The sequence below is a fragment of the Saimiri boliviensis genome, chromosome X, assembly GCF_048565385.1.
Source record: "Saimiri boliviensis isolate mSaiBol1 chromosome X, mSaiBol1.pri, whole genome shotgun sequence".
NCBI classification, from domain to species: Eukaryota; Metazoa; Chordata; class Mammalia; order Primates; family Cebidae; genus Saimiri; species Saimiri boliviensis.
The window spans coordinates 107,122,046-107,135,171 of record NC_133470.1 but is presented as its reverse complement, the minus strand read 5'-3'; the positions used below and the strand labels follow the sequence as shown (position 1 = coordinate 107,135,171).

Genomic DNA, 13,126 nt, shown 5'->3' with positions numbered 1-13,126 from the left:
TCAACAGCTGTCGCAACCACAGGAATGAGAGCGCTAACCTTCCGTGAAGCCTGCACACTGCAGACACCACCTTCCGTTCCTTAGTCCGCCTTCCTCTCCCAACAAGCCCAGGAGCTAGGACCTGTTATCGTACCATCGCAGACAAGGAAAATGAGGCAGCTAAAGTTGCCTGCCCAAGGTCACAGAGTCAGTGGCTGAGTCAGGTTTCAGCCCAGGGAGTCACAGCCTCGGCTCACTGCCACCAAGTGTCTCCTGCAGATATATACATTTTGAGACGGAGTCTTGCCCTGTCGCCCAGGCAGGAGTGCAGTGGTGTGATCTCGGCTCACCGCAACCTCCGCCTCCCGGGTTCAGGCAATTCTCCTGCCTCAGCCTCCCGAGTAGCTGGGATTACAGGCACGTGCCACCATGCCCAGCTGATTTTTGTATTTTGGGTAGAGACAGAGTTTCACCATATTGGCCAGGCTGGTCTCAAACTCTTGACCTCAGGTGATCCGCCTGCCTCAGCCTTCCAAAGTGCTGGGATTACATCCAGTAATGACCCTCATAGACCAGCCAGCGGGAAGCATGTGATGGAGCCCCAGCTTTGGGAAGGCCCTCCTCAGCCTCCACTGACCATCTTCCTGAACACGGGCAGCCACACAGGACGATGCAACTCCCCCCACCCTGCCCACACACACCCAGGCCTGGAAGCTCCCGTGGTTCCTCCTCCTGTCCTCCACGTCACCTCTTCCTCTTCCCATCAGGAGGCGTACACCCGTGTGCTGATAGGAAATATTGACCTGTCCAGGCTCGTTTTTCCTGCTGCTACATCAGGTGGGTTCTAGAAACCAGGTTGGACACAGCCTCAGGCCCTGATTTCACAGGACTCGGACTATCACCCTGAGAGGCTGGTGGGGCAGGGATTCTGTCACCATCCCATCCCTTATATAGATGAGAAAATCCAGCGTAGAGAGAGAAAGTGACTTGGCCAAGGTCACGCAGAATGTTAGCGGGAGACCCAGGCCTTGAACTCAAGTCTCCTGCCTCGTAATCTAACTGTTGCTCAGAGGTGGGAGAGATCAGCTGGGTAAGATTCTTAGAGGAAGTAGGTGGCAAAGTGCAAAGCCCCGACAGATGGGAAGAAAATTATGGTAATGGATACAATGTATAAGCTGGAGATAGTGATGGGCTGGTCTGGCCAGGGAACCGCTAACTCCGTCCATCAGCTCTTCTCCATCCCAACCCAACATCATTGCATCAGTGCATGCTTAGTGTCCTCTCAGGGACCCCTCTTCTTAGGCACCACTCTGATAGTGGAGCAGGAAAGGGGCAAGGTGGACAATCTTGGGGACAGCCATCTGACTGGGGTCAATCTCTCTTCTCTTCCAGGGCGAATGGTGGAGGCCTTTGCCCGCAGAGCCTTGTGGGATGTTGGGCTCAATTATGGTCATGGGACAGGCCACGGCATTGGCAACTTCCTGTGTGTGCATGAGTGTAGGTGTCTCCTCAGCTCTCCCCAGGGCCCCCCCTTTTATGATCCCTTCTATGAAGGAGGTAGAGCATTTCACAGGTATGGAAATGACCAAGATTCACCAAGGTGCCATGATCTACCCAGTTACCCAGCTCCACGGGGTAAGCGAGGAATGCCAGCAGCAGGCCAGTTTTGCTGGTTGCTTGGCATTCAAGTGGGCACCAGAAAGAGGATCAGGTCCTAGTGGCTAACTTTTATAGACCCCAGAGAAATAAAAGCCAGAGCCAGCTGCATGTGGTGACTCCCACCTGTAATCCCAGTGCTTTGGGAGGCCAAGGTGGGAGGATCACTTGAGGCCAGGAGTTTAAGATCAGCCTGTGAAACACTACAAGACCCTGTCTCTACGAAAAATGTTTTTAAAGTATCCAGGTGTGGTGGCATTTGCCTGTAGTCCCAGCTACTCAGGAGTCTGAGGTGGGAGGATCCCAGGAGGTCGAGGCTGCAAGGAGCCGTGATGGCGCCACTGCACTCCAGCCTGGGCAACACAGCAAGACCCCTCTCAATACCTAAATAAATGATAAAAGCCAGAGCCAATCTGGTGCCAGGCCCAGGCAGACAATGATGCAATGGACTGTGTCATAGAGATGCTCAGGGATCCCCACTTACCTGCTCTTCCCTGTAAGCTGCTCACTTCCAAGCTGGTGAATATAGGAGAGCTGATACCATGCTATGTCTTCCTTTCTAGGGCCAGTGGGATTCCAGTCCAACAACATCGCCATGGCCAAGGGCATGTTCACTTCCATTGGTACGGCCCTCAGGTCCCTCTACTTCACCACCCCATCCCAGAGCAGAGCTAGCCCAGGGCTGCAGTCTAGGGTGTGCCAGCCTCTGGGGAGCACCACAGGCACTAACACAGCTCGGACTCACCTCTCCATTCCCACCCCTACGCCCAGCCCCAAATGGCTTGTTCCACCCTAACCCCAGCTCCCCTCAGCACATACCCTCTTTCTGCCCTTGGGAGTGGTTCCTAGCTGTTTATTCAGATGAGATCAGGCACATTCAGGGTGCTATGGCTGTAGACCCACCTATATATTCAGACCCTGAAGTTGCCAAATGCTAGAGTAACAGGACAGTGACATCCAGGGAGATGGGAGTACCTTCAGCCCCCAAGTGGGCTTTTAGGGCTTCCCTGCTGGGCTACAGGGGAGAAGGTGAATTAGCGATGCGCCTGTGGGGGGTGTGAGGCCTGACAGGGATGGGTTGCCTCTGCTTAGCCAACAAGCATCTAACCAGTTGTGGGGCTGCCAGAGTCAACAGCCAGGGGATAGCCAGGCAGCCAGGCCCTCCAACCACTCATCAGTAGGTACAGGAAGCCTCGGCTTAGGCCCTCCCCCTGCTTAATGCCACCAGCATCTCTGTGTCTTCCAGAACCTGGTTACTACAAGGATGGAGAATTTGGGATCCGTCTTGAAGACGTGGCTCTCGTGGTAGAAGCAAAGACCAAGGTAAAGTGCCACCAGGATGGGCTGGAGGTGTGGGCACCATGTCAGTGACTTTGGGCTGCATGGGAAGAGAAGGGAGAGGAAGATCAAAGGAGGAGGGAATTTAGTGTGCAGGCATGAATTTATCTGGAGTCTTCCGTAGCAATTCCATAAGTCAGACTTTTCAAACTTGCTTGCACATTTGAATCACCCAGAGAGGCTTTTTGATGTTTTAAATGCCAATGCCCAGGCCCCACTCCAGACCAAGTGAATCCATATCCCTGTCCTAAATCATTGGTTCTCAATGCACGTAATAATCACCAGGGGAGCTTGTTAGAAATAAAGATTCTGTGTAATAGCAGCCAAGAAGATAAAATACCTAGATGTAACTTGAAAAGGCTTACATGGAGAAACTCTCTACTAAGGGACATAAAAAAGATTTAAGTAAATGGTGCTCTCTGGAGAGAAGCCTCAATATTATGAAGATATCATTTCTCTCTAAATTAATCTATAAATTCCAGACAACCTCCATTTCAATGCTAACTGGACACTTTTGTAACTTCACAAAATGATAGTAAAGTTTATTTGTAAAAATAAACATGTGAGGATAGCTAAGTAGCTAGAAAAAATTTTGAAAAAGAAGAGCAAGGGGAGAGAGATCCAAGATGGCTGATCACTAGCAGCTCGGGATTGTAGCTCCCAGTGAAAACGCAAAGAACGAGAGGACGCCATACCTTCACATGAATTCTTGTTGCTCACGCACCAGGAGATTTTCAGCGGAGGAGCCCCACGGGTCGCCAGCGCGACTCTTGTGACCGGCGAGGCGGTTTTGCCGGCGCCTCGGAGCGTCGGTTCTCGGTGCAGAGTCAGAAAAGCACCATCAATCTTAACGCCGCTGATTTAGTCGGTGCAGTGGGTGGCTCAGATTTCGGCGCTGAGAATCAGTAAGTTGGACGTCCACTCAGAAACCCAATTACAAAGACGGTAATTATAAAGACCACAGATGGATAAATCTACAACGAAGGGAAGAAAACAGTCAAAAAAGGCTGAGAATACCCAAGATCAGGACGCCTCTTCCTCAGCAGGGGATCCCAGTTCCTCATCAGCAACGAAACAAGGCTTGATGGAGAACGAGTGTGTTCCAATTACAGAAGCAGGCTTCAAAACGTGGATAATAAGAAACTTCTGTGAATTAAAAGAACTTGTTCTAACACAATCTAAAGGAACTAAGAACTTTGAAAAAAGGGTTGACGAAATGTCAACAAGAATACAAAATTTAGAGAGGAAAATAAGTGAATTGATGGAGCTGAAAAACACAATACGAGAACTACTTGAAGTATCCACAAGTTTTAACAGCCGAATTGATCAAACAGAAGAAAGGATATCAGAGGTCGAAGACCAACTTAATGAAATAAAACTAGAAGACAAGATTAGAGAAAAAAGGATAAAAAGGAATGAGCAAAGTCTCCAAGAAATATGGGACTATGTGAAAAGACCTAATCTACGCTTGATAGGTGTACCTGAATGTGACGAAGAGAATGAATCCAAGCTGGAAAATATGCTTCAGGATATTATTCAGGAAAATTTTCCCAACTTAGTAAGGCAGGATAATATTCAACTCCAGGTAATATAGAGAACACCACAAAGATATTCCTCAAGAAGAGCAACTCCAAGGCACATAATCGTCAGATTCACCAGGGTTGAAATGAAGGAGAAAACACTAAGGGCAACCAGAGAGAAAGGTCAGGTTATCCACAAAGGGAAGCCTATCAGACTCACAGCAGATCTCTCAGCAGAAACCCTACAAGCCAGAAGAGAGTGGGGACCAATATTCAACATCCTTAAAGAAAAGAATTTTCAACCAAGAATTTCACATCCAGCCAAACTAAGCTTCATAAGTGAAGGTAAAATAAAGTTTTTTGTGAACAAGCAAGCACTCAGAGAATTCATCACCACCAGGCCTGCTTTACAAGAACTTCTGAAAGAACCACTACACATAGAAAGGAACAAACAGTATCAGCCTTTCTAAAAAATACCAAAAAGTAAAGAACATTAATATAATGAGGAATTTATATCAACTAATAGGCAAATGGCAGTATTAAACTCACATATATCATTATTAATTCTAAATTTAAATTGACTAAATTCCCCAATTCAAAGACAGACAGCCAATTTGGACAAAAAACTAAAACTGTATGCTGCATCCAGACCCATCTCACATTCAAGGATACACAAAGACTCAAACGATGGAGAGACTTACCAACTAACCAGAGAGCAAAAATAAATAAATAAAAAGCAGAAGTTACAATTTTTGCCTCTGATAAAATAGTATTTAAAGCAACAAAGATCAAAAGAAGCAAAGAAGGACATTATATAACGATAAAAGAATCAATGCAACAACAAGAAGAGTTAAAGGTCCTAAATATATACGCACCCAATACAGGAATACCCAGACATACAAGACTTACAAAGAGACTTAGACTCCCACATAATAATAGTGGGAGACTTCAACATTAATATTAGACAGATCAATGAGACAGAAAATTAACAACGATATCCAGGACTTGAACTCAGATCTGGAACAAGTAAACGTAAATAACATTTATAGAACTCTCCACTTTACACAAAATATACACTCTTGTCAGTACCACATCATATCAACTTAGAAGTTTAAACGAAATGTTGGTTGGCTCCTTGTTTGTTACTCTCTTCCCTCATTTTCTTTCATGTCTCCATTATCAAGGACAATTGTAGGCATACCCATATTTAGACTGCATTCTAGCCCGGGCAACAAAGCAATATCCCTATTCTCTCTCCCTCTTCCTCTTTCTCTTTCTTCCTCTTCTTTATTCTTTTTCTTATTATTCTTTTTCTCTTTAAAAAAAAAAAAAAGAAGAAGAGCAAGGCCAGGCGCAGTGGCTCATGCCTATAATCCCAGCAGTTTGGGAGGCCAAGGCAGGAGGATCGCTTGAGCTCAGGAGTTTGAGATCAGCCTGGGCAACATGGCCAGACCTTGTCTCTCAGAAAAATACAAAAAAAAATTAGCTGTGTAGTGTTGTGTACCTGTAGTCCCAGCTACTCAGGAAATTGAGGTGGGAGGATCGTCTAAGCCTGGGGACGTTAAGGCTGCAGTGAGCCATGATCATGCCACTGCACTGTAGCCTGGGTGACAGAGCAAAACCCCAGCTCACACACACGCAAAGAACAATAAAGAAAGCCAGCTCTCTCAGATTTGAACACAAACTCCCATAACTAAAATGGTATGACATGAGATGAAATAGACAGCTGTAACAATGGAACAGAATAATCCGTCCAGAAATAAACACTCTCATTCCCATAAACAACATGGGAATTTCGTTTACAAGAAAGCTGATGTTGCAAAACAGTCAGAAAAAAATGATGATTCATCAAATAAACAGAGGGAACAAATGGCTGATTTGGGGGGATTAAACTGAATAACCTCCGAAATAAAATTCCAGATGGACCAAAGTTTTAAAGTGAGAAATGAGACCACAAAAGATGTAGAGGAAAACCTATATACATTCAGTTATAATCTCAAGGTAGAAAAGAGTCTTTCTGTGCAAGACCAGAAACCGTGAAGGAAGAGATTAATAACTCTGACTAAACTAAATAGAAAATGGAAACAATGTTTATGGAAACAATGCCATAAACAAAGCCAAGAGATGTGTGACAAATATAGCACATGTCACAGGGAGAGGGTGAACTTTCTTATTTTACCATGAGCGTTTACAGATCCATAAGATAAAAATAGGCAAAACAGGAAAAAATAGGGCAAAGGACATGAAAAGGCAATTCAGTAAATTAACACCAAATGGTCCACATCCATGTGGAAAGATGCTCAAGTTCATCCTTAAAGAAATACAAATCAGGGCCCCGCAGGGTGGTTCACACCTGTAATCTCAGCACTTTGGGAGGCCGAGGTGGGTGGATCACTTGAGATCAGGAGTTCAAGACCAGCGTGGCCAACATGGTGAAACACCGTTTCTATGAAAAATACAAAAATTCGCCGGGCATGATGGTGCCTGCCTATAATCCCAGCTACTCGAGAGGCTGGGGCAAGAGAATCGTTCGAATCCAGGAAGCAGAGATTCCAGTGATCAAAGATCTCACCAATGCACTCCAGCTTTGTCGACAGAGGGAGACTCTATCTCAGGGAAAAACAAAAACAAAAACAATAGAATACCATGTTTCACCTATCAGATTGGCAAAAATAAGTGACTTTGATGATACCTAGTGCTAGTGAGTATGTGGGGAAATAGGCATTCTCATACACTGTTGGAGAAAGCACAATCGGTGCAACCTTTCTGGAGGGTGCTTTGACAATATCTATGAAATTACCTATTAAAAACACTCGTACTTTTTGTTTCGGCAATCCCTACACCAGGTATGTGCCTTCTAGATATAGTCCCAAAAGCTCACCAAGATGTTTATACAGTAATGTTGAGTTGCAGCGTTGATGGTAAATATAGTAAAAATTTGGCAGTGGACTCAATAGCCTGATTAAATAAACCATGGGACATCCACACACTACTGAGTCTTCCACGGCCCTTAAAAAGAATGAGGTAGATCTCCCTGCGCTACTGTGAAGCACTCTCCTAGGTTTACAAGTTAGGGGCGGTGGGGCAGGGAAGGAAGGTGCAGAGAAGTATGTATGGTAGAATCCGTTTTGTGTGAATTTTCAAAATATACACGTAGATAGATATATATGCTGTGTATGCCTGAAATGTTCTCAGGAACGAAACTGAACAAGTCTAAACTTTTCTTTTCTTTCTTTTCTTTCTTTCTTTCTTTCTTTTTTTTTTTTTTTTTTGGAGACAGAGTCTCACTCTGTCACCCAGGCTGGAGTGCAGTGACACCATCTCGGCTCACTGCAACCTCTACCTCCTGGGTTCAAGCAATTCTCCTGCCTCAGCCTCCTGAGTAGCTGGGACTACAGGTACCTGACACCACACCTGACTGATTTTTGCATTTTTAGTAGAGACAGGATTTCACCATGTTGGCCAGGCTGGTCTCGAATTCCTGACTTCAAAAGATCTACCCACCTCGACCTCCTGAAGTGCTGGGATTATAGGCGTAAGCCACAGCACCCAGGCTCTTTCTTTCTTTTTCTATTCTTTTCTTTTCTTTCTTTTTTTTTTCTTTTTTTTCTTTTTTTTTTTGAGATAGAGTCTCGCTCTGTTGTCCGGGATGGAGTGCAGTGGCAGGACTATGGCCCACTGCAGCCTTGACCTCCTGGGCTCAGGTGATCCTCCCACCTCAGCCTCCAAGTAACTGGGACTATAGATGGATGCCACTATGGCTGGCTATTTTTTTGTATTTTTTTGTAGAGACTGGTGTATTAGTCTGTTCTCACACTGCTATAAAGATGCTACCCAAGACTGGATAAAGAAAAGAGGTTTAATTGACTCACACTTCCACATGGCTGGGAAGGCCTCGGGAAATGTACAATCATGGCAGAAGGCAAAGGGGAAGCAAGGATCCTGACATGGTGACAGGAAAGAGAGAGCTAGAAAGAGCAGGGGAAACTGCCTCGTGAAACCATCAGATCAGCAGGGCGTGGTGGCTCATGCCTGTAATCCCAGCACTTTGGGAGGCCGAGGCAGGTGAATCACCTGAAGTCAAGAGTTTGAGACCAGCCTGGCCAACTTGGCGAAACCCTGGCTTAGTAAAACTACAAAAATTAGCCGGGCATGCTGGAGTGTGCCTGTAATCCCAGCTACTCGGGAGGCTGAGGCAGGAGACTCGCTTAAACCTGGGAGGTGGAGGTTGCAGCAAGCTCAGATTACACCACTGCCCTCCAGCCTGGGCGACAGAGTGAGACTCTGTCTCAAAACAAAACAAAAGAAACAAACAAAAAACCATTAGATCTTGTGAGGACTCACTATCACAAGAACGGCATGGAGGAAACCACCCCCCTTAGTCAATCACTTCCCACCAAGTCTCTCGCTAAATACCCTGGGGACAATCAAGATGAGATTTGGCCAGGGACACAAAGCCTAACCATATCAGTGGGGTTTCACCATGTTACCCAGGCTGGTCTCAAACTCCTTGGCTCAATCGATCTGCCTGTCTCAGTCTCCCAACATGCTGGGATTACAGGCATGGGCCACCATGCCAAAAGAGACTTTCAATTTGTATTGTGTATCTTTGTGTAGTTTGTTTCCTGAGCACATACACACAAGGGTTCTCTGGGAGATGGGAATTATGGGCTATTTTTTCCTCTTTACATTTGTCTATATAGATAGATCAATAAATACATGGATACAGAAAGATACGGGTAGATGAGTCGATAGATAGATTACAAAGATGATTGATTGATTGATTGATTGAAAAACCTAATAATCATTTATTTTAAAATGATTTAAGTCCAGGCACTGTGGCTCATGCCTGTAATCCCAGCACTTTGGGAGACTGAGGTGGGTGGATCACCTGAGCCTAGGAGTTCGAGCCCAGCCTGGCCAACATGGTGAAACCTCATCTCTACTAAAAATACAAAAATTATCTGGGCGTGGTGGTGCCCATCTATAGTCCCAGCTACTTGGGAGGCTGAGGTAGAAGGATCACCTGAGCCCAGGAGGTCGAGGCTGCAGGGGGCTGCGATGGCGCCACTGCACTCCAGCCTGGGTAACAGAGGAAGATCCTGTCTCAAAAACATAAAATAAAATGATGGAAATTTCAGTTTCTGGGCCCCGCCCTAAGGATTCTGCCTCCAGTAGGTTTGGGAGGTGGGCCCTGGATTCTGCATATTTATCACACTCCCTGAGTGCTGTTGATGTGCATACTTTGAAAACCACAAACCTAAGTCTAACTTTCCAGAATCAGGAGGGAAGCACCAAAGATGGAACACTAAGTGGCAGACAAGGGGGCCCGCCAAGAGAAGGGACTCTAGAAGGCTCAGCCTACCCGGAGTGTCTAGGTGGATGAGGCCCAGCTCCTGTGTCCTCTGGGGGGAGCGCTCCCTCCTTCCCTGCAGCCCAGCTCCCCCTCCTCCCTCACTGTCCTGCTTACCCGCCTTCTCTTGTGGGTTCCCAGTATCCAGGGAGCTACCTGACCTTTGAGGTGGTATCGTTTGTGCCCTATGACCGGAACCTGATCGATGTCAGCCTGCTGTCTCCCGAGCATGTGAGTGTCCCTCAGCCCTGCCGTCTCTCTGATCCTGGGCCTTTTCTGCCTTTGCTACCTGCCACCACACCCTCTGTCCCTGCCCCTCCCCCAGGAGGGTCCACATTGGTGGCACCTGCAGGCACACACTGGGGCATTCTTCCCCAGCTCACCAGAGATCCCAGAGCTTCTAGAACTTTCCAGTCAAACTAGCCTGCCCAACCCCAGGTAGTGAACAACTGGGGCGTCTGAGGTTGGGCCTCTGAGCTCGGTCACTACAAGGCCTGGCGCTGTAAGTGATCCCTTCCACTCTTTCGCCTCAGTCTCCTCTTGTGTAAGCTGAGGATAAGAATGCTTGCCCAGCTTACTCCCATTCCCGGGCCTGAAATGTACCCACCTCACCACCCATGAACATCACTATGACATGAAACAGCTGCTGAGGGGAACTGCCTCTGGAAAGCCCCAGAGAATTCCTGAGGCCTGATGATGGTGGGGGACCTGTGGGCATCTGGATCACGGTGGGCAGAGTACCACAGCAGGGGAGTGGGTGTCACCAAGACTGTACGTCTTGGCAGCTTGGCTTGGAGAGGCTCTCATCCCTTCTATCTTTCGCAGCTCCAGTACCTGAATCGCTACTACCAGACCATCCGGGAGAAGGTGGGCCCAGAGCTGCAGAAGCGTCAACTGCCGGAGGAGTTCCAGTGGCTGCAGCAGCACACAGAGCCCCTGTCCGCCAGGGCCCCGGACCCTGCCTCCTGGGCCTCTGTGTTAGTGGTCTCCACTCTTGCCATCCTCGGCTGGAGTGCCTAGAGGCTCCAGAAGACTACCCTGTTAACCCTCCATCTAGACGGGGGGCTCCCTTGCTTGGCTCCCCTCACCCTGCACCGAACATACTCCAAGAGCCCCTGATGGCCCATTGCCTGGAAACCACTGCATTCAGCCTCCTTCTCCAAGACCAGGCCCCAGGAGCACAGGGCTTCTTGGCCCCAGGTGGCACCTCCCTGCCCCCTGGGTTGTATACTGCACCCTGGGCTCCTAACCCCAGGCCCTGGGATAGGAGGGCCAGCTAGACTCTTGTCTCTTGGGATCTCAGTAGGCCTAACCTATAACCTAGTACAAACTGCTACAGCTGCTCCCCTCCCGTCAAACAAAAGCCCAAGACGGCAATGCCCCTACCACCCAGGGGTGCCATGGTCCCAGGAGAGCCCAAACCTATCACCGCCTGTTGGGCATCGCCACAGCTGTTTCCACTCAGCCAGAGCACGAACCAACAACCCCCGACATGTGAACCCGTCATTCCTAAACCCTGGGTGGGCTCTATGCCAAGTAATGGCAAAGGGAGTTAAGCCATAGGAATTTGGCTGTGGGGTAGGAGGGAATGCGGTGAGACACTCCGGAATATGACCCTACCAGAGGTTGGAGAACAAACTTGGGCAGCCGGACCGCGTCACTATTCTAGACCTCCCTGGCATTCGGGGAGCCCTTTGAACATTCCAACGCGCAGCCACAGCTACGATGCTGTTAAATCCTCCCGCATCATTGGATGGCCCTTCACCTTGTGTAGACAGTGTCTGGTTTCTCCATTTTACAGACAGGAACACTGAGCTTCAGACAGGGGGTGGGCCGTGCCCAAGGGCACACATTTGATTGGGAGCTGATGGAGCCAGATGAGCTGGCACTCCAGCTCTTTACCCTTCAGCGCCATCCAGAGTCCCTGAGCCTACCTCCCAGCCCTCTCCTCATTCGCTGAGCCCACTGTGGTGAGAAGAATTTGCTCCAGCCAAATTGGCCGTTAGCCACCTGGGTTCACATCCTGCTAAGACGTTTAAAACACCCTAGCAAAGACACTCGCCTCTGAGTTTTGCATTGTGTCTGCTGTGCTGCCAGAGACTGCTGTCACCTGTGGCTTTTGTGGTAGGGGAGGAGGAAGAGAAGGGGAGGTGGGGGGTGGGGACCTGAGGCTCCTAGAAGCTCAGCGGGGGAGCACGTGGGCTTGAGAACGTGTGTGTGAGCATGTATACGCCACGCCCAACCAGCCAACCTCCAGCCCGTGCTAAGGATATTGCAACCTTGTAGAGGAGACAGAAAGAAGCCCCACACTGGGAAACTTGTCACCTAGTCTGCTGAGTGTGAGAGTGACCTGTAATGGTTACCACCACCAGTGCTGGCATCCAGAGGACCCAGCCCTGACCCAGGCTTACTGAGAACACAAAGATGGGCCTCTGTTTGCTGAGTCACCTGCTCACCCCACAAAAACAGCTACTGCTAATAAAATTACAATCACCATCACCATCATCATCGTCATGGCTACCGTTTACTGAGTGTTTTTGTGCCACCATGGAAGAAGCTTTACATGCATTTTCTCATTTAATCCTCACAACCTCTAAGAAGGCCCTTTTCTTATTCCCATTTTACAAGTAGGGGAACTCAGTGAGGCCCATGGAGTTTCACAAAGTGGCTCAAAGTCACTTTTTGCATTGGGTAAATGAAAAAAGCCGGATTTTAAACCAGTCAGAGAACTCTAGAATCCACCCTCAAGAAAGGGAGAGTCCTAGCCAGGTGTGGTGGCTCACTCCTATAATCCCAGCACTTTGGGAGGCCAAGGCAGGAGGATCGCATGAGGCCAGGAGTTCGAGACCAGCCTGGGCAATATGGCAAACCCCATCTCTACTAAAAATAGAAAGGTTATTTGGGTATGGTGGCGCAAGCCAGTAGTTTGAACCTGGGAGGCGGAGATCACACCTCTGCACTCTAGCCTGGGTGACAGAGCGAGGCTCCGTCTCAAAAGAAAAGAAAGGGTGAGTGATATGGCTTTCACCATTTTACTGATGAGAAAACAGGCTCGAGCAGGACCACATTGCTGGTGAGGAGCAGATCCATACCATAATGCCTCCCCAGGCCCTGCCAGACCTTTGCCTTGCTCCCTGACACTTGCTCCTGTGGTTCTGGCAGGTCATGGTGGCAAGACCAGGCCCCTGACCAACACCCACACAAAGGCCTTTCACCCTGAGGCAGCTCATGTGCTTTCTTCCTCAGTGCAAGACCGAGGACTCCACCTCGTCTGCAAGTC

General features: G+C 48.3%; 1 protein-coding gene across 1 annotated transcript in view; it reads left to right on the top strand.

Annotated features, from left to right (window-relative positions):
- Window positions 1–12,351, top strand: part of XPNPEP2 (X-prolyl aminopeptidase 2) — a 34,402-nt gene extending 22,051 nt beyond the window's left edge. Inside the window, exons 16-21 of the mRNA XM_003931114.4 lie at window positions 747–816; window positions 1,372–1,476; window positions 2,199–2,258; window positions 2,882–2,958; window positions 9,988–10,077; window positions 10,672–12,351. Coding sequence (XP_003931163.3) covers window positions 747–816; window positions 1,372–1,476; window positions 2,199–2,258; window positions 2,882–2,958; window positions 9,988–10,077; window positions 10,672–10,866 — 597 coding nt within the window. The 3' untranslated portion in view covers window positions 10,867–12,351. The remainder of the gene's footprint in view (window positions 1–746; window positions 817–1,371; window positions 1,477–2,198; window positions 2,259–2,881; window positions 2,959–9,987; window positions 10,078–10,671) is intronic.
- The last annotated feature ends 775 nt before the right edge of the window (window positions 12,352–13,126 follow it).